Consider the following 24,937-nt stretch of genomic DNA (forward strand, 5'->3'; position numbering starts at 1 on the left):
GAGTTGCCTGGGCAGAAAGGGAACAGAATTTTCCTTCTGTTTGTATGTATTGAACCACAACGTATCAATACCAATCCAGTTCCAGTGCTACTCATTTCTCCACATGCCACAAAAAACTATGGGCGCCGTCATCTAAATAAGCTTTTTTATCTATAAAGTTTCAGAATGAAGTAAAGACTAATTCAGCGATTCTTTCAAATGATATTCGTCATTTTTATTGATTCCGTAAAAAAAAAGTAATCTTTCACTTGGCACTTGGACATCGGCTAACATTAAGCTCACTTGTTGAATAGCACCCTAAAACAGGTATTTAGCAAAATACCACTTTATTACGATAATAACGGCATCAAGAGCCAACCTAAAACTAACTATTAACTTGTGTAATCGAACAATCCGAAATTAAAGTCATAAAATGGAAGAGAAATATAGAGATAAATTGCTTATAGGCCAACTGCTAAGAAAATACTACTTCAAAAGTCTCTTATATTAACCACGATAAAACCATCACATTTTAAATATCTGATCAAATCCACAATCCAATTTTTACACAAGGTCTTTGCGACAAAACACCTAAATTAATATTATTAAAGTGTTGCTTCCTATATCCCAATTGAAAAGAACACAATATTATATATCGAGCATAAAAAATTGAGCATTTTGCCAAAATAGGGACTTATAATATTAGCAACAACATGGAATGTTGGCTTCGCTCTTATTAACAACTGCATCTTTTTGAGCATTAAACATTCCCCTTCGATAAACGTTTATAAGGCGACGATGTGATCTGCAAGAGAAAAAAAAGTGTGTCATAGTATTTGATGCAAATTTTCGATAACTTGTTTACATAATTCAAATGATTTCTTACCTAATTGAAATATCAGAATCAAGAACCACTTCTCCGTCACAGTTCCATACACTAGAATGCTTTGTATCATTCGAATTACTTATCGGAACGCGAGAACTATGTAAATTAAATGTAGAGGCACCGGTTTGTATTCCAGTTGGTTTGAATGAAAACTTTTTTGTTCGATAAATTTCCACATGATTCAAATCCGTCTGAGGGGATATCATTTCATTTTAGATTCAACACATTAAATAAAAATTGAGTTTAAGGAGATGAAAAATAAACGAAAAAAACTTACAATTTTACAATTTCGACCTGACGACATAGCCAATAAAAATCGTAAATTATTCAAAAATGATGTGTGTCGTACTAGGATTAAATCGATGTAGCCATCGCACAAGTGACAAAATTTCGAAAATCCATTTGGCGATCGGGGACATGCACAGGAGATGTTTGCACCATTCACCATAAAAAATTTGCCATTAATGGTTTTTACATATTGACATTGATCCGTATTCTCTTTTGTGTTGTTCTTTGCATTCATTACATGAATATCGATGTGAATGGCTGGCTGATTTTCGTCATCTATTGCATTGACTCGTTCGTGATTGTTGCATTTATCATCAATAATTTCCGTTGTATTCTTTATCACAGTCATTTGATTTGGTTCGTCTGTAGTTTCACAAACTGGACAATTTTCAAGGCACTCCGGACCTTTCAACGGATCATTTGCAAATGAATCTACCAGCAACGAGACCTCACCATCATACCCACGATTCAGTAGCAGTTTTTTAAAACCTATTTTATGACGAAGATAATTTGTTAAGTTCGAGTTCACATGCTTTTCTATTCATTTCATTCATTACCGCTATAATCATAACGTGATGGGCCCATCCATCGAAATTTCTCTGATTCGATGGCGACATCACCTAAAAATCCATACGACATAACGCTTGCGTAAAATTTCAACAATCGTCCGTTTTGATTGCTTACCTGGGAGATGAATAACATAGAAAAGAATGAAAGCAATGGAAATTAATAAACGAATAATGGAAATATTGGAAACATACACTCTATTTCCATTATCATCATGGAACATAGTACAATTAATGTATGAATAGGTAATGTGAATTATGGTAATGGATCAGAATGGTAAAATAATCGAATGAATCATTCATTATGAATGGATTTCAGTAATGGAATAGTAACTTTTCAAGTAAGAATGCTTACACTGGATAAATCTAACCCGTTCACTTGACCAAGTGCAATATTCAATGCAATCGTTCGTACATCACATGTTCCATTCAAACAATATGCAACTGTGTCTGTACTGCCTGCCGGAATGCATCCAAGTGGAATGAGTTGTTTGTCATTTATCTTCGGCATTTCGTCTACATTGGTTATATCATCATAACCTGTCGTACATTATACGATATTTGAGCATCAAAGTTGTTGGTGTTATTTGTTTTTACATACCTAAATCCTTGAGCGTTCGAAATATAAATCCATTGAAGAGTTCAGAAAATGTGCCATCACCTATAGAAAGTAAATTTTCGTTTTAGGAACCAGTACAATGAAAAAAGTTCATCGCCGTCCATTTACCCCCAATGCAAACGATTCCATCAAAATGCTCTAGTGATTGTGTCATAATGAAGTCACGTATTTGATTTGAACGTTGTGATATGATGGTTGTCGCATCAATGCCGGCCAATTGGAATATTGGTTTGACTATTCCATCGTAGATTTGTAACGCTCGCTTCTTTCCACCATATGGATTCACAAACAGCAATAGCCGCCTTGGTCGCGCAACTTGCTCTGTAACAGATAGATACATAATTATTATATATGTGTACAAAATACACTCTAAACATGATATCCGTGGACATGTCTTTTTATGTCCTGCTTGACAAAACAAAGACTTCAAATGTCATATAGAATCTATTGATTTATTTCATCCTGTCACATAAGCTTCTCGGTACGTACAAACGACAGAATATTGACTTATTCCAATTTAATAAAAATTACATGAAAAATCGATTAAATAGCACTGTCACGGTGTGCACAACGCTTGTTATTGTTGATAAACTTAAGTCATGCAATAACTTGTGTCTACAAACAATCAATATTTTTTTAATAATATTTATTTTGTCTGAAATTTATTTATATTTTTCGATAAAATTTCTAGTGTTCTGGACAATGGCATTGCATTTCAGTGTTATGTGTTTCTCTTATGTGTGCAAATTCTATAAACAAACTTACATTTGCTCTGAAACTGGTCACTATATCGACCAAAATTACTCAGTGTATGAACAGGCGATTATGACTTATATGCTAAACACCTGCAATGTCAACATTTATTCGTATTTTTAGTTTGCAATGATATAAACAAACGTATATTGATATGAAACAAGTAACTTGATCGTATTATCGTTATTCAGACAGTTTAATTTACTGTAATCATCGTTCTACATACATCAAAGTTATGAATATATATATTCTATTTTTGTAATTGGATCAAACTATATACATATAGTTTGTTGTCAAAATCTCCTTTTCAAAATTACAGGTTTTTCATAAGTAATGAGACATTTAATATTTGATAAACAACTCTTATCAAAATGAAAATGAATAAATAAGAATCACAAAAATCGTGCCGTAAATCACACGTTTTTGGGGTCAGTCAATTGTGTAGTTTGGTGTTATTATTAGCTATAACTAGTTGCATTTCATGCATGAAGTCTCGATACTTTGTAGCCAACGCCAATATTTGCAAGTGTGAATGTTGAAAGTATTCTACGAATATGACCTCGGAAAAAATATAATTCACCTCTACACACAATTTGGGATGTTCCACATACAGCAAGAATATACTTCAAATGCAATGCATTAAATGCTAAATTGATGTACATTCTACATCCGCTAAACAGTTTCAACATTTCCTGTCCGATGATGTTTATACATATTTATTGTGCTATATTGGCTTTTCAAACAAAACGAACATATAATTTGATTGAAATTCGATGACACTTCAATATCTGAAAGGTTATTATAATCATTTGGTAATAATTTAGTTCCTAAGTCAGAAAATTATAGTAGTCTATGGTCCTTTGGACGACTATTATTCAAATTGTTTTTTATTAATTTCGAAGCTCAATTCCGTACATTTTCCATATGAATAATAAAAATTTAAGACTCTTACAACAAAAACAATAATAATATTTAATGACCGTATACATTTGGAAATCACGATTCATGACCGATACTAAAATAATATTTTTCTGTGTTTTTTCATATGAAAAGCACAATTTTACTCAACTTGCAATGACGCACGATCGTTTTACATGCAAAAAAAGAGAAAAAACCGGTCAATCTCAATAGCTGAGTATTTATTACGCGGTTGAGATTAAACTGAGAATTATTCAACGTCATTACTTAACCGCAATACATATTGAAAATATTTTCAAGTGAAAGTCGATTCTATTTTTCATGCATATTTTTATCAATTTTAACCAGTTTTTCTTGTTTGGCGAAAAAAAACTTAATTTAGTTCTTAAAAATAGAGATGAATAAGAATTGAGGTGTATCAATATCTTACCGCTGATTTGACGCTGTAGCGTTTGTATCCATAATTGGCAAACTTGAATATCATTATTTTGGAATGTTTGAGATAAATTCCGCCATTTATTAGGGTTTGATGAGTTTTCGACGCGTTTTGCATAAAAAATCGTAAATTGTTTTATGTTAGACGGTGTATCGGTTTCCACACTTGAGTGAGAATTTTGTTGTGTTTCAGACACTGACGACGATTTTCTGACTTGCGATTTAATGGCTAATATGTTTTCAATCAATACACTATTTCGATCATTTTTCGATTTCGTACGTTCCCAGACTAGTTTTTCAGCATCTAAATACACACTATACTCTTTTCGTCGAATGAAAAAGGTCGCTGACAACACAGACGGTTCAATGGTTTCACACTCTGACACCGAAAGTGAGCTAGCATTCATCGCCGGCGTTACTGGAATTATGGCTGCAGCCATTCTCTTTGAATTTCATACAAGATCTCAAGTGTTCATGGTCATTACGCGTTTAATTGAAGGTTACACTTCCCTTGATCCATATTTTTAGGCATTCACAACTTTATCTTTGAGAAACAAGCAATTTCAACAACAAAGCACTGGCCGGTAAATAATATAACAAAGATCTGTAAAAATCACATTAAACACAAATATACACATATATTTCTTGATGAGACACACTTCCATTATAAAAAAATGTGCGTTGTAATTTTATTTTTTCTCAAAATTGCTGTTTCACGACTCGATCACATTGTTGTCGTTGATTTTCATTTGCTATTCAAGAAATAGGCAACAATTTTCTCGTCTATTTTTCAGTTTATTGATTTAGATTTAATTGACTGCGTGTAGATTGTTCAAGCGACTTAAAATGCTTGTAAATTGTGGTTTATATGTGTTGATTATTTTTAATCATTTCTAATAAAGATAAATCAACAAACGAAAATCACAGGCAAAGTACACAGTCATTATCGTTAGTTGACACATACGCGAATGAAGTCTTTCTCATAACTAATCGCACATAGTGAATGGCCAACTGTGTCTCGATATATTGTTTAAAATCTATAGCGTTGAAAAAAAGGCGATTGAAAAATATGAATGGCTGGCTCTTTATGGACACAAGGTTTGCTAGCAATAACAAAAATGCACTCGCGAACAAAATTTCAAGTAAGATATAAGCACGAATATATATGCGAAAGCATTGAACCGAAGAAACCACAACAACTCTTTGTCTTCGGTTATTTTTTTTTCACTCAAAGTGGTAAAACCAGAATATTTTGACGTATTTTATGCAAGGCTACAAGAGATAGAATCATTTTATTCGCCAATGAGCGTAAATGGAATGAAACGATTTCGGCATTGCGTCGTTTTTTGCTTCTTCTCACAATCGCTAATTCTACTTTTTAACATTACTTATTCACGCTTTGGAATGCAATGATACGTTGTTAAAAATCTTCCATTCAACTCACTGATTCTTTCTTATATATTTTCCTCATAAAAAAATATTCTTTTAAAAAGAAAATTTGCTCACGTAACAGCTATGATTACACTTTGAATAAAACAGATTTATCAATGCTCAACACAAATCTTTTAAGAATATATTCACACACAGAGAGACACACACACCTTGATTCGTGTATTATTCATATTGTAAAAAGTAAACCAACGCGAGATTAACGAGAAAAAAATGCAAATTGAATATAAAAAAAATGTAGAAAAGGTAAGTGTTATGTGCTGCTCTTGTCGCGAACTGATTGAGCAGCATCAAATATAATTCTCGAGTCAGCTGCTATATCGTTGAGCAAACAAGTGTGCTACATGTTAAACGATTAAGCGTTTCAACGATACTGGAACGTGTTTACCAAATGGATCTGAAATATTTCTTAAAAACGTACCGAACGTATGCGTTTTCAGTGTATGGTTCCAGTTGCGCGTGTATGTGCTTGTGCTTGTGATTTATGTAAATGAAGAATAAAAAAAAATAGTGATATATCTGACTATATCTCAAAACTGTGTATTCCATCGGTCTTGGTACACGTGAACGCATTGTTGACCATGTGCATAAATGTTGTTTACTCATTGGGAGGGAATACATAAAGCATACACATATTAGCGGCTCAGCCACTTTATAGCACGAATATAACACATGAATAACGCGAGCAAGTGCCGTTGTATGTGGGATGTGGAAAATATTTACTCATTATAGTCACAGTGTTCCATGTTTCAATGTATCGGTTTCTATTTTGTAGCTTCTACGACAATATTTGTGGTTTCAAGTTCACACAATCTCACAAATCGTTATTCGTCTCTATAAAGCACTTTATCGGTTATACGAGAATCGTTCACTTTATATTCCAAATGACGCATTGTCTGCTCTTTATTCGTGTTCAAAAGCATTCACCGACGCCAATGTACCGCTTTTCTCTCTCTCATTAAAATAGAATAAGTGTACCATTTTTATTTTCTTATTTCCTTCAATGATGGTAAATGCACCGGTGACTGTGCACTGTACGATTATTGACGCATACGTGTACGTGTTAGTGTTATTTTGATTTTTGAGTTCAAGGTTATTGGTTTCTCATGCTTTCATTGCATCAAATCCAAGATGTATCCATTCCATTTTATTTATAGCAGTAACATTTATATATTGCGTTGAAGCTAGATAAATGACCATAAACCAAGGTGGCCTTGAGGTTGACATTACACACGATTTTTGGTCATTCAATGTAATATTTGCTTTGTAAATAATGACTTAACATCTGTGTCATATTCGCTTAGTGCGTATCAGCGTATTCATTTTTTCAATGATATTCATGGCATGGAGCCTTCAAACCTTCGACAACTTAAGATCACATTCGCAACATTCAAACACCAGAATTGATTTAGAACATTTTAGACCGTCAGCTTGTGGCAGTATTTATTCAATTAATGTTACAAAAATTTGTTTGAACACTGTGTCATTTCATTTTGATTGACTTTTGAATATGTGCTTTGAATTTTTATGCTATTTTGATTTTTTTTTTGTTTTAATGCTTAAAAATAATTTCATTCATTCCGGAGAATGAGTACAATTTAAGGAAATTCAAATGAAAAAAATATTTCATTTCTTTTTTTTTGCACAATAATATGGTTTTCCGCTTTGAATTTTTTTATGTTTAACATATTTGTTTTTTAAATATTCACGTTTGTCTCCATTTGATCGTTTTATCACAATACTGTTTCAATATCTCTATGTTGCTTTAAGAGCTGGTAGATTCTCAACGATGTGAATGAAATTTAAAAGAAATAATATCAAACCAAGAACATAAACTTAACAAAAACCCCTACGAATTGTTGATGGTTTTTAAAAGACCTATTTTTCTATTTTAACGACTGTGTTCGTTAATTTTTCTTCTTAAATGATTCCTTGTTTTTGATAAATATGTTATTTTTGTTGTAAATGAATTTTAACTATCTCTTTCTACTGTTATTAATGCATTTTCGGTGTGTGTTTTGTTTTTCGTTAACAAATTATTTTCATTGAACTGAAAATTATTTCAACCGCCTCGGTTGTAATAAGAATACCGAAGTTTCTTGGTGATAACAGTTATTTATAGGTGTTTCTCGAATAACTTAAATAAAAAGTTTATATTTTTCTATGAATTTTAAGGCATGTAACGGAAAAATTGTGTCCTCTAGGTGATTTCTATTCTCTATGTGAATCTATCACTTGCCAATGCATTGAGAATTTTCGGTGTATTCTCGTTGAAGCCACAAATCTCGAAGAACCCTTTCATATCATCGCCTTGGGGTATTATTAGATCGGGCGTCGGACGTGATAAATTTAAAACAACATACCTATTTAAATATGAATAACATTTTACAAATGATATTTCTAGAACAAATCAATTCATAATTGGATGCGCTACTTACTTTACATGTTTGTTGAATTCTGATCGATATTTTTGGAATTCTTCAACGGGAACCTGTCCCTGTCGACAGAAACGAGCAACCGAATCAACAATAACCAAAAACATGTCAACCTTTTTCTTCAATTTTATTGCCTCCAAAATGGGTTGTGCCAAACTTTGTTCTGTACGTTGTGTGGATTCTACCTATATAGATGAAAAAATAAATTGTGTGTGTGTGTGAAAAAAGCACTAAAAGATGGTCTATTTTTGTTCATACTATATCTTCGAATAATCTTCTGGCCTCTGCAAATTTCAATTTGGGCCACTCGATGGCGTTGAGTTTGTCTTTCTTATCGGTGTACGTGTACACAAGAGCATCGTTTTCTCTTTGAAAGATGGAATATGCCAATACGAGTGATGCTTCGAAGCAGGTGATGTGCTTGTTACGTACAACTGTCCCTGATTAAGAAGAAAATGCAAACAATTAATCAATGTACAAATCATTTTACAAGCAATAATATTAGCTTACTTTTTTGATTGCCTTTGCGTGGATCCATAACGATCATAAACGTTGCATTTATTGGTTTGGCATTGTACAAAGCTAATTCAAACATACTATCCAAGCGTTTTTCAATCGCTTTATTGGTGGAAATGTTACGTTTTTCGACCTTTTGCTTGTAGTACCTGGCCTTTTCTGTACCAAGATGCCGTATATTTTTTGAGTACAATTGCTTAAAAATGTACAAAAAAACGGGACAGATGTTTTCCTCAATGAACGCAGTTTTATTTGAACCAAAAACCTTTAAAAAGTCAGTCGCGAAGTCAGGCGTGTAGCTAGCATTCAAGAATCTAAAATCTTTTAATGTATTGAAGTGTTTCAAGAGAGTGCGCGTACTTTTTTCATATTCTAGAATCTCTCTCCAAACTCTATCCGTTTCTAACAAATGCGCTGGTAATTGTTCGATAGTGAATTGGTTGTCACGAATGGATTGAATCGCAGTATCGACATTTTCGTTTACTTTGAGTTCTTCAATTGTTTTCAAACGTTTTGCAGCGGGACCGATATGGGGTTGTGTATCCAAGTATTTAAAGTATTCTTGTGTGCCTCGAACATGAATGAACTTGAACACTTGTTCTCGATCAAGCAATTCTTCATCTGCTGGTTCGGGCGGTGAAGCACGTGTTTGTGTCGTTTGTGTTGACGTTGATGGTATAGCATCATCTTCTGTTGCTGGATTTGTTGTGTCCGGTTTTTTTGTACGGAAGTGACTTAGTTTTATAACTGAACGATGTGTAAAACCGTGCAAACTTCGATGTTCACCAAACATATTTGCCAATTGCTCCGCAGTGAATTTGGCATACCATTTTTCAACTACTCGGCACATGCCGTGACCATAGTTTAACTGGTTTTGACCGCGTAAAACGACTGATATCTCTGCGCAATATTTGTTAAAATACAAAAAGTCGTTTTGACCCATATCGAGGTCTATAGCGGCGGTGTTTGCAGCCGTTCGTAGATTTTCAATTTCCACTTGTTTTGCACAATAGGCCAATGCAACGAGAACCTCGTTGATACGAATATACGATTTATTTTGATACACCTAATAAAAAAATAACAATTTAATATTTCATATTTATTGACTAACATTTTTCTATTACCGTTTTAATGCATTCAATTGGACTTAGTAGATTTTGTCGTGCCATTAGGATCACAAAAGCCAATGTGGTGTTGATGTGTTCCAATTCTAGATCAATTTTGACTGGTATTGAACTGGAAGTTGTGCCTGTATGCAAAAAACGAAGTAATTTTGTTTCGGGAGAGAGAGGTGGAATAGGTGGATTTGGAGGTAGATTTGGAGGTGGATTGGGATCCATTGGCTCTTGATCTGGTGCTGCTATTGGCTCCATTTTGACAACGTGTTTTCAAAGTCCTGTTATTTAGAAATAGAACACACCAATTTATGAACAAAATGTTCGATTTATTTAATTAATAACCCAAAATTTACCAGAAAATACTTTTTTCCTGGAACAATTCCTACTTTCAAATGGAAATAAAATTACAAAACTGGAATTTGATGCGTTACGAAAAAAAAATTCCGAGAAAAGATTTTTTTTTGTACGTACCTTTTGTCGTGCGATGATGAAATTGTTTAATAACACAAACAAAACAACGACTTTATATGTGTTGCTTGCATTCCACTATATGGCTTACTCGTACACACTGGTATTTTAAGAACCGAATATGTCAATCGTACTTAAGCGATTAAGTAAAACATACGGTAAAGCCTTTTGCTACGATAGTTTAATTTTTTGAAATATTTTTTACAGCAAATTGTTTGTTTTCTACTCATATTTTGATGATTTTTTTAGATTTACTTCTTTTTAAATTGAGATATAAGACAAGAAATAATAATAAACAAATCAACATGTGGCCACATACAGTGGTCTCATTCTAATCAAAATACTTTCTCTTTTTAACATTCTTCGACATTTGTCGAAACATTATGAAAACATAAGGAGAGTATTGACATTATTGACAAGTCGGTTTTTTCCAATTGTAAATACAAGTGTTGGATTATTTAATTTATTTTTTTAATTTTAATCATTTATGCATGTGGTGAATCAACCATGCTGCGAATTTTAATAGGAAATAGTTTCAAAGTACCAACATTGGGCAGGTAATTGTCGTCAGCAGTGAATATTGTTCTAATAAGATTACGTATCAAGGCTAACAAGTAATTGAAAATAATCTGTGTTTACATTTTATTAGCTCGTTGCACACAACCGTACCAACAAAGCTCCATTCGTCATTACATTTAAATAATCCCTTCGGAAAATGTTCAACGAGGCGATTTTTCACCGACTGTGTACCGAAAAAACCAAACGTATCATCCAAATTGTCAACATTTGGTAAAGTTGTGGTCGGCGGTACGGGTGCTTTAGCATTGGTGTTTCGATGCAATCGCTTTACTGTATCATGTAGCGCAAATAGATTGGCAGGTATGAATTGCACGTGTTTATGCCTTTCTCTGAATAAAACATTCATTAAAATACATTTATGTTAGGTTATCAGACGAATGCCATTAAAAAAGATTCGGTGGCGTTTGACTGGCACCAGTTCTGGCAATATCTAAAACCATATTTGCTAAAATTTCTCGGTGCTATTGCTGTTAGTAAATTAAACGTACTTTGATGTGATTCATTGTTTTTAAATCCATTTCGTTTTTTTCATTTAATTTATAGGCGGCGCTTGCTGTGGCTTATTTCAATATAAAAATTCCCGAACTATTGGGTGTGTTTGTGAATGCGCTGAGCCGGTATGCCAGAGTTGGAGATCTGCAAGACTTTGATGCTAAACAATTTCTGATGGATATGAAAACGCCGGCATTGAATTTGTTTGGGATGTACATGCTTCAGTCGGGATTCACTTTCTTATACATTTTATTGTTGAGTCAAATCGGCGAATCGATGGCAGCCAAAATCAAACAAGATCTTTTCAAGAAGATTATCATACAAGACTTGTCATTTTTTGACGCAAATCGAACCGGTGAATTAGTCAATCGATTGACAGCTGACGTTCAAGATTTTAAATCATGTTTCAAACAATGCGTGTCGCAAGGGCTTCGTAGTATCGCTCAACTTATAGGTAAACAATTTAACCAATTTAAAAATATGGATGGATGAATTTGAACTTTATTTTCTTTCAAAGGTGGTGGCATATCATTATTTTTAATTTCACCAAAATTGGCCACGGTCGCTTTGGTGTCTGTTCCATTTGCGGTGGCTTTCATGTCGTTTTTGGGCAGTATGTTACGTGCGCTTAGCAAAAAATCACAAGCCCAATCTGAAAAGGCAACCGCCGTGTGTGAAGAGGCATTGTCAAACATCCGCACTGTCCGTTCGAGTGCATGTGAATTTTCCGAGATTGAATTATTCCGAAAGGAAACAAATGAAGCTGCAATATTATCGGAAAAATTAGGTGTTGGTATTGCTGTCTTCCAAGCACTCACCAACTTATTTTTAAACGGGTAATTTAAGCTAGTTCACTTTTGAAGTGAATTTGTTTTGACGTGCAAGTGTTTTTCAGGATGGTTTTGGCAACACTTTTCTTAGGCGGTAATTTAATGGCAAGCAATGACATAACCGCTGGACAATTAATGGCATTTTTAGTTGCTTCCCAAGGAGTGCAACGATCGCTTTCACAAGGATCAATTTTATTAGGGACCATGATTAGAGGCATGACAGCCGGTTCTCGCGTATTTGAGGTATTGATAGATTTTCGTTATATTTCTTGTTAATTTTAATTTTTTCCTCTTTGCAGTATATGGCAATCGAACCAAAAATCGATCTCATTAGTGGATCAACAATTCCATTTGACAAATTGAATGGAGAAATTCGCTTTGAAAATGTAACATTTTCATATCCAAGCCGTCCTGATCAAATAATTTTACGTGATTTCAATTTGGTATTGAAGCCAGGACAAACAGTTGCGCTGGTATAAATTGCTTTTTCATTTTAACTGAAATGACATTCATTTAAATATGTTTACGTTAGGTCGGTGCCAGTGGATCTGGCAAATCCACAGTTGCATCGCTTTTGGAGCGATTTTACGAACCAAATGAAGGAAAAATTACTTTGGACAGTCAACCACTGTCAACTCTTAGCCCTTACTGGTTACGGGCTGAGGTAATTGGCTTTATTGAGCAACAACCGCTCCTTTTTGGAACAACAATTTTAGGTAAGAAAATAAATGGATCGACTTTGAGGGGAAAATTCATTAAAAAACTGTTTTTTTTAAAAGAAAATATTCGTTATGGACGACCATTGGCGACAATCAACGAGGTTCATGCCGCTTCAAAATTAGCACAATCACACGATTTTATTACTAAATTGAATGAAAACTATAATACAAATGTTGGTGAAAGAGGCGCTCAACTGAGTGGCGGACAACGACAACGAATAGCCATTGCCAGAGCATTACTGAAACAGCCAACTATTTTGATTTTAGATGAAGCCACCAGGTAATTATAGATATTTAACTTCGATGCACAGTTATTGTACTTTAAAATAATGCGACTTGTAATTTCAGTGCCCTGGATGCATCGAGTGAGGCAATAGTTCAAAAGGCGCTCGACAATGCCATGGAAGGTCGAACGACTTTAGTGATCGCACATCGTTTATCTACCATAAGAAATGCTGATTTAATTGTTGTGATGGATCAAGGAAGAATTGTAGAGGTACTCTTCGCTTCCTAATATTCTCCATTCGAATCTGAATAGACGGATATATAACGATGAATATGACTTAATTTTATTTTCAGCAAGGAACACATGATAGTCTAATGAATCAAAAGGGATACTATTATGATTTGGTACGAAAACAGGAGAAAATGTCCAAAGAAGAAATATTAAACAACTCAAGAGCTCAAGGATAAAATTCGACACATTGCTATCGAGTAGCCATTATTCTAAATTACAAATTAACTCTATTTTTGTATATTAAAATGATGATTTTATCTGTGAATCGATAATTTGGAAACCAAAAAAGTGTATGTTTTATGGGTTGAAAATGAACCAAATAAAAACCGTTATAGAATTTTGTGTTTATTACAAAAGAGAAATATAAATATTGTGCGTGTTCGTAAAGATGAACATATTTGGCGCTCAATTGAAAAGAACAGAGCAAAGGACAATTGAAATCATTTGTGACGCGTGCGATTGTATTTGCGTTACTGATCACAGGTCAACTCACCGAACTTTACACAAAAGAAACGACAATAAAGAAACAGAAAGATAAATTGCATTTTTACATCATGCAAGACATTCTAAAGTAAACATATCGAAGCAGGACACCGAATATTCTTTTTGATTCGTGCATTCAATGCTGGCGTTTGTCTCTTTAAACGAAGTCTTTATTGTCTATGGAGAAAAAAAACGTACAACAACGTTTAAATCGTCTTGCACACAACCGTTACGATTGCTTTTCAATCTCGATCGAACGTCAACGTTTATTGTGTGGATCAAATTACTGAAGAATTGCAAAAAATCATCTGATACACGCCAATAAAGTATCGTAGATCTAAAATTCGTATTGCCAATTTTTTATTGAAATAAAATTGGCCCAGATAATCATTCGCACTTTTATTTCTGCAATGCAATCGATGGATTTTTAAGAAGTCCTCGAGAATACAGTAAGTGAATGGGTCTAAAAATGGCACACAAAATATCATTTCATTGCAGATCGGTTAGGTAAGCTGACCTAAAGTCCTTTTGATCACAAGTCGACGGGAGATTCTATTATTTTCTTTTGAGACATTTTTTTATTTCAATACGTACCGTTTTTTGCTTGCATATGCCGTATTGTTGTTCAAACTGGACATGCTGTATCGCTTTTTATATACCTTATTAGTGATTTTCTTCCTTTTGATTCGCATTTATTGTTGTTTTTTTCTTCTTTTGACTGTCTATTTATCACAATTTTTTTCGAAAAAAAAACTTACATCCTCTCTTCGCTCTCTTTCTTCACATTCGTTCGTTTGATCAATATTTTTTTCGGTACTATTATTATTTGATATTTCATTGATCGTGCTACGTTCCGATTTTCTTCGTTCAGCGCTTAATAAAGTGTTACAAATTACCCAGTTAGTAGGTTTTTGGATGTGTGGCATTGACCGTTGGACTTAGCGCTGTCAATTCTATACATGGGCTGCAGTTTCAAAACCATAAATACCGTGTTGGGCGCAAACAAGATTCATTCAATCTCGGACCAGATGTTTATTTTCAATTCTTCTTTTTTTTTCATATCTAACGCTTTACGTGACTGTATTTGTGGCTTATAATCAACGATTTAGCGATTGTAAGCATAGTTTTTGTGCGTGTTCTGACTACGGGGACATTTTTTGATTTCTTTTTTGCTTTTCAGTTCTTTTGTTGAAAATCAATTGATGGCACGGGTCATCATTTAAAATTTTCTAATACATGTGGTACTCTTTCGTAGCTTGTACACATCGACGATTCAGTTGCACCTACTGCCAAATGCTTCGAAATATTTTTTTTTGGTTGATTTTTTGAAAAATATTCATTTTTCAAATAATTTTCGAACGTATTGTAATCAATTCATTTAAAAATCCAAATATGCTGAAAATGTGCACGAACACCCACAAATTAGCACGAAGCGAAAAAAAAACTGTTGTATCATGGTTCGTTGTATATTTGATTCACATTTCATAACGATCAATTCACTTTTTTCATTTCTTTTTATGAGAGAAGACAACATTCAACTCTCATTCAATTACTCTCTTAAGATGAGGCCGATAAATTCTTTTGAATGCTCTAGAGACCATTCAACGATTTGTATCTTTGCCAAACTATGATGATTATGTTGTGGTGGTGACTCCAAATTTTGAGTCGTGTGCCTTTATGTCAAAAGGTTGACTATGGTTGTATTCAAATTTTGCCAAATCATTGTCAATAAATTTTCAATTTCAATAAAAATGTTTATGAACAAGCAGACTCTCACAGAAGATCGTTAAGAATCACTGATGTGTCATAGGTCAAAGGTGTATAGCTGAATGTCTTTAAATTTCAAGAATAAAAAAGACTACCGAAAAGCTGCATCAAAACTGAGCAAAAGCGAAAGAAAAATAAACGCATAAGTAGGGTCAGTCTTCAACAAAAAAAAACTGTTGAAAATGACATCAAGCAAAAGAAATTGGAGGGGAGACCTTTTTCTTGGCTGACTTTGAATATGCATGGGTACGTTTTTTTTTAGAAAATCTATATTGACAAATCGTTCAAGTTTACGCAATTTAATGCGGGAATAATTGCTCATGTCATTGCTTTAAGTATGAAATTTTACTTTCAATATATACAGCACGTGCCCAACTATTCTGATTATTATCTTTCCTCATTTGAATGACGTGATTATTCAGTAACGAAAAAAGAAATCAAACACAAATCAAATTGACTAAAATACGTAGAATATCATTTTGCATCAGCCCAACTTGGCTGTAAAAGTAAGTCGTCTTGAAAATTGATCACATTTGATGCATTAATCGCTTTGTTATCAAGTGATGGCCCATCTAAATCCCAACCATTGTTTTGTCTGACCACGTACAGTTTAACAATGTGTCATATGTTTGTTATTTTAGTATGCATCACAACCAGATTAGTCAACATCGAAAAAGGAGCACAGTAAATAATTCATATCGTAAGCCGATGACATTTTTTTAATAGATTTTCATGTTTGAACAAGATTTTTTCGGTAATGTTCAAACAAAGTGAAAAACAATTTCGATAATCATCCGATAGACAACAATATATTAGTGCATCGTATGATAAGAGCTGAAAGACTTATAAGTACAAACTATTGATTTTTTATAGTAGTCAAAAATGTGGCAAAACATATTTATTCCATTTCTATTGATTGTGTGTGCAAATAAGAGAATATTTGCTTTGCTTCGTTCATTGTTTTTTGAATAGCGTTACCAATTCGCTCTTTGTCAAATCATCAAATATTTGATTGCTTAAAAAAGTCGACACTGTCTTTCATTGGTCACGTATTTGAGATCGCTTGGAAAATTAACACATATTCCCACTTCAAAATGCATAGAAAACCGTATAATGCGATGTCAAACACAATGGCCGAAACGTAAAGAGATTAAGATTGAAATCAATTCTGTTTTTTTTCTTCTGTTTTCGTCGTGGCCTTTGCACTATTTTTCCAAATCGCTTTAGGCCAATTTCATAGCTTGACGATCCAACACTAAACAAAAAAAACTTTCTTTCCATTTTGCATGTTATCAACTCAGTTGGGTATAGTAGAGAAAAGACAGTTGTCCTACGTTATCAGCATTCTCGTAATTTTTTTTAGCAACATTGTATTTTGAACATTGACCATTTTTTGAAACTGATTTCGATTTTATATTCGGATTTTTTTCCATCCAACGAATAGATAGTACAAATATTTTGACACAAATTCAATGGTAGGTGTAAAAAAATATTGAATGCGAAAAATGATTTTGAATAGTTATAGATACAGTCACATTGGCGACACTTCCTTTCCAGTTCCTTTCTTTTCATTGTTGCAAGATATTCTATTCACATGTCACTTTATTTGAAATTCCTCACAATACAAATAATAGACATTTTTTGGAAACAGGATGGAATTTTTCGCAACAGCGCTCAATTAAATATCTTTCAAGTTCGGGCCAGGTCCATTTTTTTGTGACAAAAATGTAATTGAAGAGATTTTCAACTAAAAAAGAATTTTTATCTGAAAAAAAAGTTCAAAGAATAATACGGATCGGCAACTAGCAAAAGATTTAGATTTTTTTAGCTGGAGAATGTATTCAAAATGTGTATCGAAGACCTGAAATTCATTTTTCCGACGATAAATGTCGCATGAATTGTTTTGTAACCATTTTAACCATCATCTAGCTGAACAACCTCTCTCTAACGACTCAATAACAATGGTTTTGTTCGATTTCACCCTTTCAGTTGTTATTTTTTGCATTGCGTTGGCGTTATGAATTACTATTATTTGGTTTAGTTTTCGAGCATCTGGCCACCAAATCAAACACAGACAGACTTCTGCTCAATCACCGTATAGTGAAATTTGTTTACATCTCCTTTTTGCTATTGAAACAATGTATCTACGTAGTACTCGACAAATGATTGTGACTAACAGAATACGTTTAGTCTATCTATCTCTATCTCTCTCTCTCTCTTCAATTAGCTTCGATGTTCTTCTTTCATTCCCTCAATTTGGTTGTCGTTTCGATGACAATGCATTTCAATTCAATTGAATAGAAAACATATGCAGGAATCAATCACAACAGTTGCCATTGGGATGCCTTTAAAAATGCTACTTTTTAAGTGGATTGTCAGTAGAAAATTACAACATTTTGTCCGAAACCTCCATTTTTTTGTACATAGAACGACAATTTTATCCAGCAGAATTTTGTTTTTTGTTTCGATTTCATTGAAATTTTTTACGCCAATCAAGTCGATTCATAATCGTATTATTCGCATGCTTTCGATATGGCTCATATTCACATATTGTTCAACATTCACTGCAATATTCAAAAGACAATGGTTTTCGGCTTTGAAATCATGATAAATGGAGTAGAACGCTCTAGTTGTACTGGTGCATTTTATTTAATCGCACACAGCTCAAAAAAGTGTTTATTCCAAAAATCTGCAGAAAAAATCATCTTGTTGGTCATCAATATACGTTCGTTCTTTGTAAAATGACGTGTGCTGATTTCTTCGCTTCAGGCCGTCACTCGATAATTTCTCTATTCATATTTTGTCCTAACATTCACAAACTCATTACCAGATTGAATGTTTTTTTTGTCGCTTTAGTTTTCTTCGAACAGCAGTCATTTTATATATTATTTATGCGATACATCGCCGACGAGCACTCGTCACATTCAGAAAGAGACAAAAATATATTCAACATAAAATGTATGTACGCATAGAATTTAGTTGGCATGCGCATAAGCATTTTAATGTGGTGATCTCTGTAACGTCTTTTTTTTCCTCTCTTTTCCGATTCTCCGTGTACACCGCATAGCCAACCAATATCCATCGATAGAAAAAAAGTAGTTGGTGAATTTGGACCGTTTTTTTCTCTATTGCCTTGTGTGCACAATTCATTCAAGCTAGGGTGGTTAGCATCCAATAGCACCGTGTGTGTCACACACACATATCTCGTAATCGAGAAAAAAGGGACTTCTCTTCTTGCATAAAACATCTGTTCTCGCACACACAAAAATTATTATATGAAATAAAAAAAAGCGACGACGAAAACAACGTTGACTAGGAGGGCGATTTTCTATTTATTGCCACTATTGTCGGACTGCCGTTCAATATTCAATGTGGAAATGTGCTACATCGTATACATACGCGTTTAATTTTATTGGATTTTCTGTTTATGTAGAATAAATGCGTGAGCATTGAAATTTCCACAGTGTAATGCTGTCCGAACTGCAACTGCTCATCCTGTCTGCCTACATTGGAAAAAACAGAATTTCAACGAATTTCCTTTGCCACATAAAAAAATGACATGAATTTATTTTCATATTTCAAACTTTCCACAAAAAACCTGCTGCTTGTCTGAATTAACGAGAAAAAAAAATCGAGAAAAAACTCATGAATTCCTTTATCTGAAGTTTGGAATGTTAATTAGTGCTTCCGTCACATTGGAATGAAAAATTGGGACGAAATCTTGTATAAAAGACTGAGTTCAATGAATTGGAATACTAATCACATTATATGAATGTCTCTTATGGTTGCACAACCGGGGATTTTTCATCAACGTGAACGATTTCAACGAATATTCGAGTGGATTTGAATGTGAAATCAAAGTATCAGCCAATCTATTATCGCATTTCCAATTCACTTCTCGAGTGATTCCTATTTATTATGCGTTCAATTAGCAGCGATTAATTCAGTGATGTGTTCCAACCAAAGCAATGTATTATTTCATATACATGCTATTTGCATTGGATAAATGCTAATCCGCCAGAGCATATTCAAGCCATAGAATATTACAACGGTTGAGTAATGTCTCTTCGTGACAAAAAAAAAACCTTATACAAAATTCATATCATTCACGTCTAACTGTTAACTAATAATTGTTAAACAACAATTAATTATTAACGTATAAAAACTAGTTTTTTTATTTTGAATTTCACTTGCAGGTTGAACACGTCATTAATAAAACACACCTGATTTACTGCTGAAAAAAAATGTTTCCCATAACAACAAGTTCACTGGTAAGCACGGTAATCTAATACATAAATAATCTAAAAAAATAGTTCCCGTTCGTCATCAAAACAAACAAGTTTTCTATACAAACTCATTCATAAAAAAGCGTTCCCCTCGAGCGTTTTTTTCTCTCTTCAGAGTATATAGGTACTTTGTTCCCTATTCAATTACGATATCCGTCAAAAGTCAACCAATAAAAAAAACCGAAATAAACATCATATAAATTTCACGCCCAATTCCACCATGAAAAAAATCACTCTCGTAATAATATTGTAATGATCTCTTTTACAAGTGTTGTTTTTTTTTCGTGTTTATATAAAAAAAACGACCGCCATCGAAATCAATGTTTCCCCTATATTTAAAAAATGGAATCGTTGGAAAAAGCAAATGCGTCCCTATTGATTTCTTGCACCTATCCCGTGCTTTCGGCACTTCTTACGCAATTCAGGGGAATAATCTGCGTATAAAAAATATTCAATGAAAAAAGTGTGGCAATGTTTTTTTTTCAGTTTTTTTTTCTAAATAATATTAACCTCACTTGATCCCAACTTGTTATATGGATTATTTACGGCCACGGATTGAGGTTTGTCGCTGAAAAAAAAATGTGAATGAAATTTTTTGCCTGTTGGCTCAATTACAATCAACCATTGATATTTGCTCTTTTTGTGTGGATAAAAAAAAAGAAATACACTTTAAATATGAACCATTTCCTTTTTCGACATAATATAAACCACACCGAGATTTTCTTCCATGTATTGCGATTTGATTGCTTGAATGTGGTGCAAGTTCTTTGAACGATTAGATGGGCTAATCTGCGTACCTCAAAAGAACACATCGCTTTTTATTCATTCGTGTCAGAATTTCTTCGTTTGCTTTCGTTTCGTCCTTTTTCAAATGCCTCAAGATCCTTGCTACGGCTTTGTGATTTGAGTTGATGTCGTTTGCATTGCTTCCTTTTTTTTCAACATAAAAGTGCACATTGCATCTTTTACGAAGCAAAAAGTAATGCAAGGCATACAATGCAGAAAGAAACCAAATGCCGAGTGAAGTATCATCTGCTAGAAATGGTGTTGTACCCATTTATGAAAGATAGTCACAGGACACAGTCGATTTATTTATTATTTTAACACACATACAAAAATGTTGATTGAAGTGCACCAAAAAAAAAATCCACAGTATATACTTACACTCCAGAAAAAAAAAATCAATAATAAAAGATCATATTTCTATGTTCGGATGTTGCAACTGCATTCATGAAGAGCAATAAAAAAAATATCTGACCCTGTTAGAAGCGTATGAATACAAAACGATATGACAGAAGAGAGAAAAAAAACCAAGAGACTATGAAAAACAGGTAAAAAATCAATTCGTTTTGCTTTTCGTTTATGTTCTTTGTTGTTTTTTATATGTTGAATTGATTCCTTTACCACATATCGCACATTGGCCCTGTACAGGTGATGGATCATTGAAAAGAAAGACTTATGATCCGAATGCAGTCCTTTTATTTGGCGTATTTTTCTGCATGTGGTTCGTGAAAGTGAACGCGATTGAATGAAGCATTTGGTTGATTTTATCGAAACATCCGATCAATTTGGTCATTTTTTCGGTTTGTTCTATTTCTCTATCACATTTATACCGGTTGCAAAAAGTGCTGGACCATACGGCTGCGCTGGATAAATAACATTTTTATCAATTAGACATGAAAACGGTGAAGAAAATTGGTGAAAAAAAATTATAACGAATTCGTTTCACATTGCCGTCCATCAAAAATATGTATAAAAATAGACATTCGACGGCGTTTTTTTTTTTTACTTTTTCTGTTCAACGAATTAAAAACAGGTATGAATCATAAGGCTAAATGTATTGTTAAACATTAATCAATTTTCAAATACGTATATCACCGAACGGATCTGGAAATGCTTGGTTTAAAAAAGAAACAAACCAGTCATGGTCAATATTCGAAATTTAAAACAAACGGTACCAATTTCAAGTCAATGTGCCATACATTACATACGAAACCCAATTTCATGTTTTTTTTTTCTATACATTTATTTTCGCTTTGCGTGCTAAAAATGATCGAAAAAAATAATGGTGCACAATCACTCAAAGGCGCAAAGAAACCCTAGCAAAACAAACCATTACGCACATAAACACACATTATATAAATTATACGATAGTCGGCACAAGCCAGATGTTTATACTGAACAAAAAAAAATCGATCGAACAAATTAATTAAAACAAAAATGTGCTTACATGAAAAAAACAAAATTTTCAAACTGGAATTGAAATACTGATGCTGTATGGTTGCATTTAAAGAGCATATTATAGAATAAATAAATATAACTGAACATTACTGTCAAGTTTGAACCATTTATATTTGTTTAAAATGAATTGAAGTCATATTTTCATGCACCAAAAGTGCACTATTGACTACTCCATGTAGGTTAATCGTTTGGGAAAAAAAGAGATGACGAAAAAATTTAATAGTTTTACCAAACACCGCCGAACACAAGATGTGTGTGCGCACAACTATCACCGTCGTCAACATCATGGCTATGAAATGGGGTATTTATTATATTTAAAATACGGTATAATGAGTTGTAAAACTGTTGTGGCTTCTATTTCCAGCATTCCTTCTGAAATTAAATGAGACAAAAAACATGCTGACGCCTATAAAAACAAACTGAAAAAGTGATGAATCGGAAGAGAGCAAGCGGTCGTACAACGAGTAGAAAAAACACAGGGTACATGATGACATTGACATCAGCAAGATCAGTCGCGCTCGATACTAATTTACACATTATTCAAACAAACGTTTAAATCAACGCATGTTCTTGTCACACCACTAGCGTTTTCTGGAAAACATCCATGCTTTTTATAAATAGACAATTTTTTTTTTCTATTTTCTCTATTCATTCTCCCTTTTTCCAGAAGCAAAAATATTAAAATCGAAGTTTATACTGGCGACATTAGTTGTCATTGCTGTTGTTCATGTCCATTTGCATTTTCAGAATCCGTGCAATGAAATGTGTATTGGTTTTTATTCCAAAAAGTCACCACATATTGCCACCGAATAGCTGCACTTTTTCACAGCACACGACCTATTGAGTAACCGTTTTTTTCAATGCATTTCTACCAAATTTTCCAACATCGAACGCACGTGCGGAACCTTGTAATGCATCATTTTATCTTATAAAATTGCTCAAATCTTGTGCCTTTTATACCCTGTGTTTTCCTTTCCGATTGATTTTCGGTATACGGAAATACGAGGACGTAAACTACATAAAAATCGATCTTTGACATTTGAATTTTGTTTGCGCGCATTTGGGTATGTTTTCTTTCGTATTTACTTCGCCCAATGTTCTCTGCTGAATTCTTCATCTTGCGGGAATTCGATACATTTGCGTAAATTTCATTCTACGAATCTCCTTTTCCGTTTTCTTCCTTCCTAATTCTACGTCGATGCTTTGCCACAATGCAAATAGGAAGTCTTTTGAAAACACCCATAATTAAAGTGGGTTTTTCTTTTTGGTCCCTTCTTTTAAAATGAATTTTGACGACAATCGACATTATCTTGATCCTTATTTTCATATCGATCAATGGTGACACTGTATATATAAAAATAATAATAAAGAACGCGTGTTTAAGCAAGGTTCAAAGGTGAATTAGCGTTTTTTTCTTCTTTTTTTTCGATTTTGAATGGTGGTTTGCATTCATCTTTATATTGATTGAGAGGTTTAATCTGAATTGCGTGAAGCAAGAGATCGCGTGCCATTCCTTATTTTGAATGAAAATAGGTGTTGCCTCCTGTTGTGTGATGTTTTTATTATAAACCTTTTGAAGTGCCTAACAGGCGATAATAAATTGAAAGTGCAATTTGTTTTGCTTAAATAATGTTCATTTTTTGTTCTTTTTTATTTCATATGCTTTGTTTGAATTCAAATCAAAAATTTAAAACTTAAAAATGTAATTCTACTTGTTAATTAAATAGATTATGTTCATCTGACTTTTCTTCACTTAACTTATCCTGATATAGATATTAATAATAATTTAAATAGTTTAAATTAAATGTACTAAGGTTGGTTGTAAAATCTTAACGGCTACGTTTTATAAATACAAAAATCAGGTTGATATATAGAATAATGAATTCATTGAATGAATTAATTTAATTTAAAGAAGAAAAAATCATTTTTGAATTTCGTTAATGAACTCCATAGAGAAAGTGTGTTCAATCGTAAAAGTTACATTAAATCAATTTCAAAATTATTTTTTGATATTTTGGATTTTTTTCTCATAATCTACTTCACCTACAATCAACTCTTTCAAACAGAAAAAATTTCGGCTTAAAAAATATACATTTTTATTTCATGGCATTACATCCTTTTCTTTATTTTTAAAATTGTAAGTTCTCAGAGAGATCGGTTTTTTGTTTGTTTTGATTATAGTTGCTCATGGTTTCGTTGTAGACAACAACAATTTATTCCACGTCTTACATTTTAAATGGTTCTTATTATGTTTAATGAGGTATTTATCTGTGTTTAATTGCTACTTGTTGAGTTGTTTTCAAATCAAAATTAAATTTGATGGGGAATGAAAAGTGAAAACAAAACGCTCTTCTTCAGATTACACCCATGTTTTCTTTTACGCATTGGAAAAATAAGTAATCATTTGCCAAATACGATACATTTCTTAAACTCACTAGTTTTTGGACTTTGCTGTAATTTCGTAAACATGTACAAATTGCTTTCGAAATCTCCTTCATCGCATCGAAGCCATTCTTATTGTTGAGCATATTCATTGCTTATATGATTCATGCAACAACAAAAAATTCCATCAATTAACATGAAAAATAATTAA

General features: G+C 33.2%; 3 protein-coding genes across 5 annotated transcripts; 1 reads left to right on the plus strand and 2 right to left on the minus strand.

Annotated features, from left to right (window-relative positions):
• Positions 1–187: 187 nt before the first annotated feature.
• LOC116350882 (ceramide kinase) lies at positions 188–6,252 on the minus strand. Of its 2 annotated transcripts, XM_031782859.1 has the most exons (9): positions 6,046–6,252; positions 4,440–5,048; positions 2,447–2,659; positions 2,321–2,380; positions 2,075–2,259; positions 1,711–1,837; positions 1,143–1,642; positions 866–1,056; positions 188–784 (listed from the first exon to the last, which is right to left on the minus strand). In XM_031782859.1, the coding sequence occupies exons 2-9, from the start codon at positions 4,882–4,884 to the stop codon at positions 682–684; spliced, it is 1,824 nt and encodes a 607-aa protein (XP_031638719.1). In that variant the 5' UTR covers positions 4,885–5,048; positions 6,046–6,252; the 3' UTR covers positions 188–681. The 2 variants fall into 2 exon arrangements, with proteins under 2 accessions (XP_031638719.1, XP_031638718.1); XM_031782858.1 differs by lacking the exon at positions 6,046–6,252 and having other exon boundaries at positions 4,440–5,942.
• A 1,044-nt stretch (positions 6,253–7,296) lies between these two features.
• On the minus strand, positions 7,297–10,524 carry LOC116350881 (60 kDa SS-A/Ro ribonucleoprotein-like). Of its 2 annotated transcripts, XM_031782856.1 has the most exons (7): positions 10,434–10,487; positions 10,316–10,344; positions 9,969–10,240; positions 8,839–9,910; positions 8,587–8,768; positions 8,332–8,513; positions 7,297–8,256 (listed from the first exon to the last, which is right to left on the minus strand). In XM_031782856.1, the coding sequence occupies exons 3-7, from the start codon at positions 10,215–10,217 to the stop codon at positions 8,112–8,114; spliced, it is 1,830 nt and encodes a 609-aa protein (XP_031638716.1). In that variant the 5' UTR covers positions 10,218–10,240; positions 10,316–10,344; positions 10,434–10,487; the 3' UTR covers positions 7,297–8,111. The 2 variants fall into 2 exon arrangements, with proteins under 2 accessions (XP_031638716.1, XP_031638717.1); XM_031782857.1 differs by lacking the exon at positions 10,316–10,344 and having other exon boundaries at positions 10,434–10,524.
• Positions 10,525–10,831: 307 nt separating this feature from the next.
• On the plus strand, positions 10,832–13,904 carry LOC116350691 (mitochondrial potassium channel ATP-binding subunit). Its single transcript, XM_031782589.1, has 11 exons — positions 10,832–10,987; positions 11,080–11,309; positions 11,375–11,478; positions 11,553–11,955; positions 12,019–12,337; positions 12,397–12,574; positions 12,631–12,804; positions 12,864–13,047; positions 13,111–13,330; positions 13,399–13,546; positions 13,630–13,904. The coding sequence occupies exons 1-11, from the start codon at positions 10,938–10,940 to the stop codon at positions 13,741–13,743; spliced, it is 2,124 nt and encodes a 707-aa protein (XP_031638449.1). The 5' UTR covers positions 10,832–10,937; the 3' UTR covers positions 13,744–13,904.
• Positions 13,905–24,937: the final 11,033 nt, after the last annotated feature.

Source organism: Contarinia nasturtii, unplaced genomic scaffold, assembly GCF_009176525.2.
Source record: "Contarinia nasturtii isolate CC-2019 unplaced genomic scaffold, AAFC_CNas_1.1 Cnas_scaffold_4311, whole genome shotgun sequence".
Classification (NCBI taxonomy): domain Eukaryota; kingdom Metazoa; phylum Arthropoda; class Insecta; order Diptera; family Cecidomyiidae; genus Contarinia; species Contarinia nasturtii.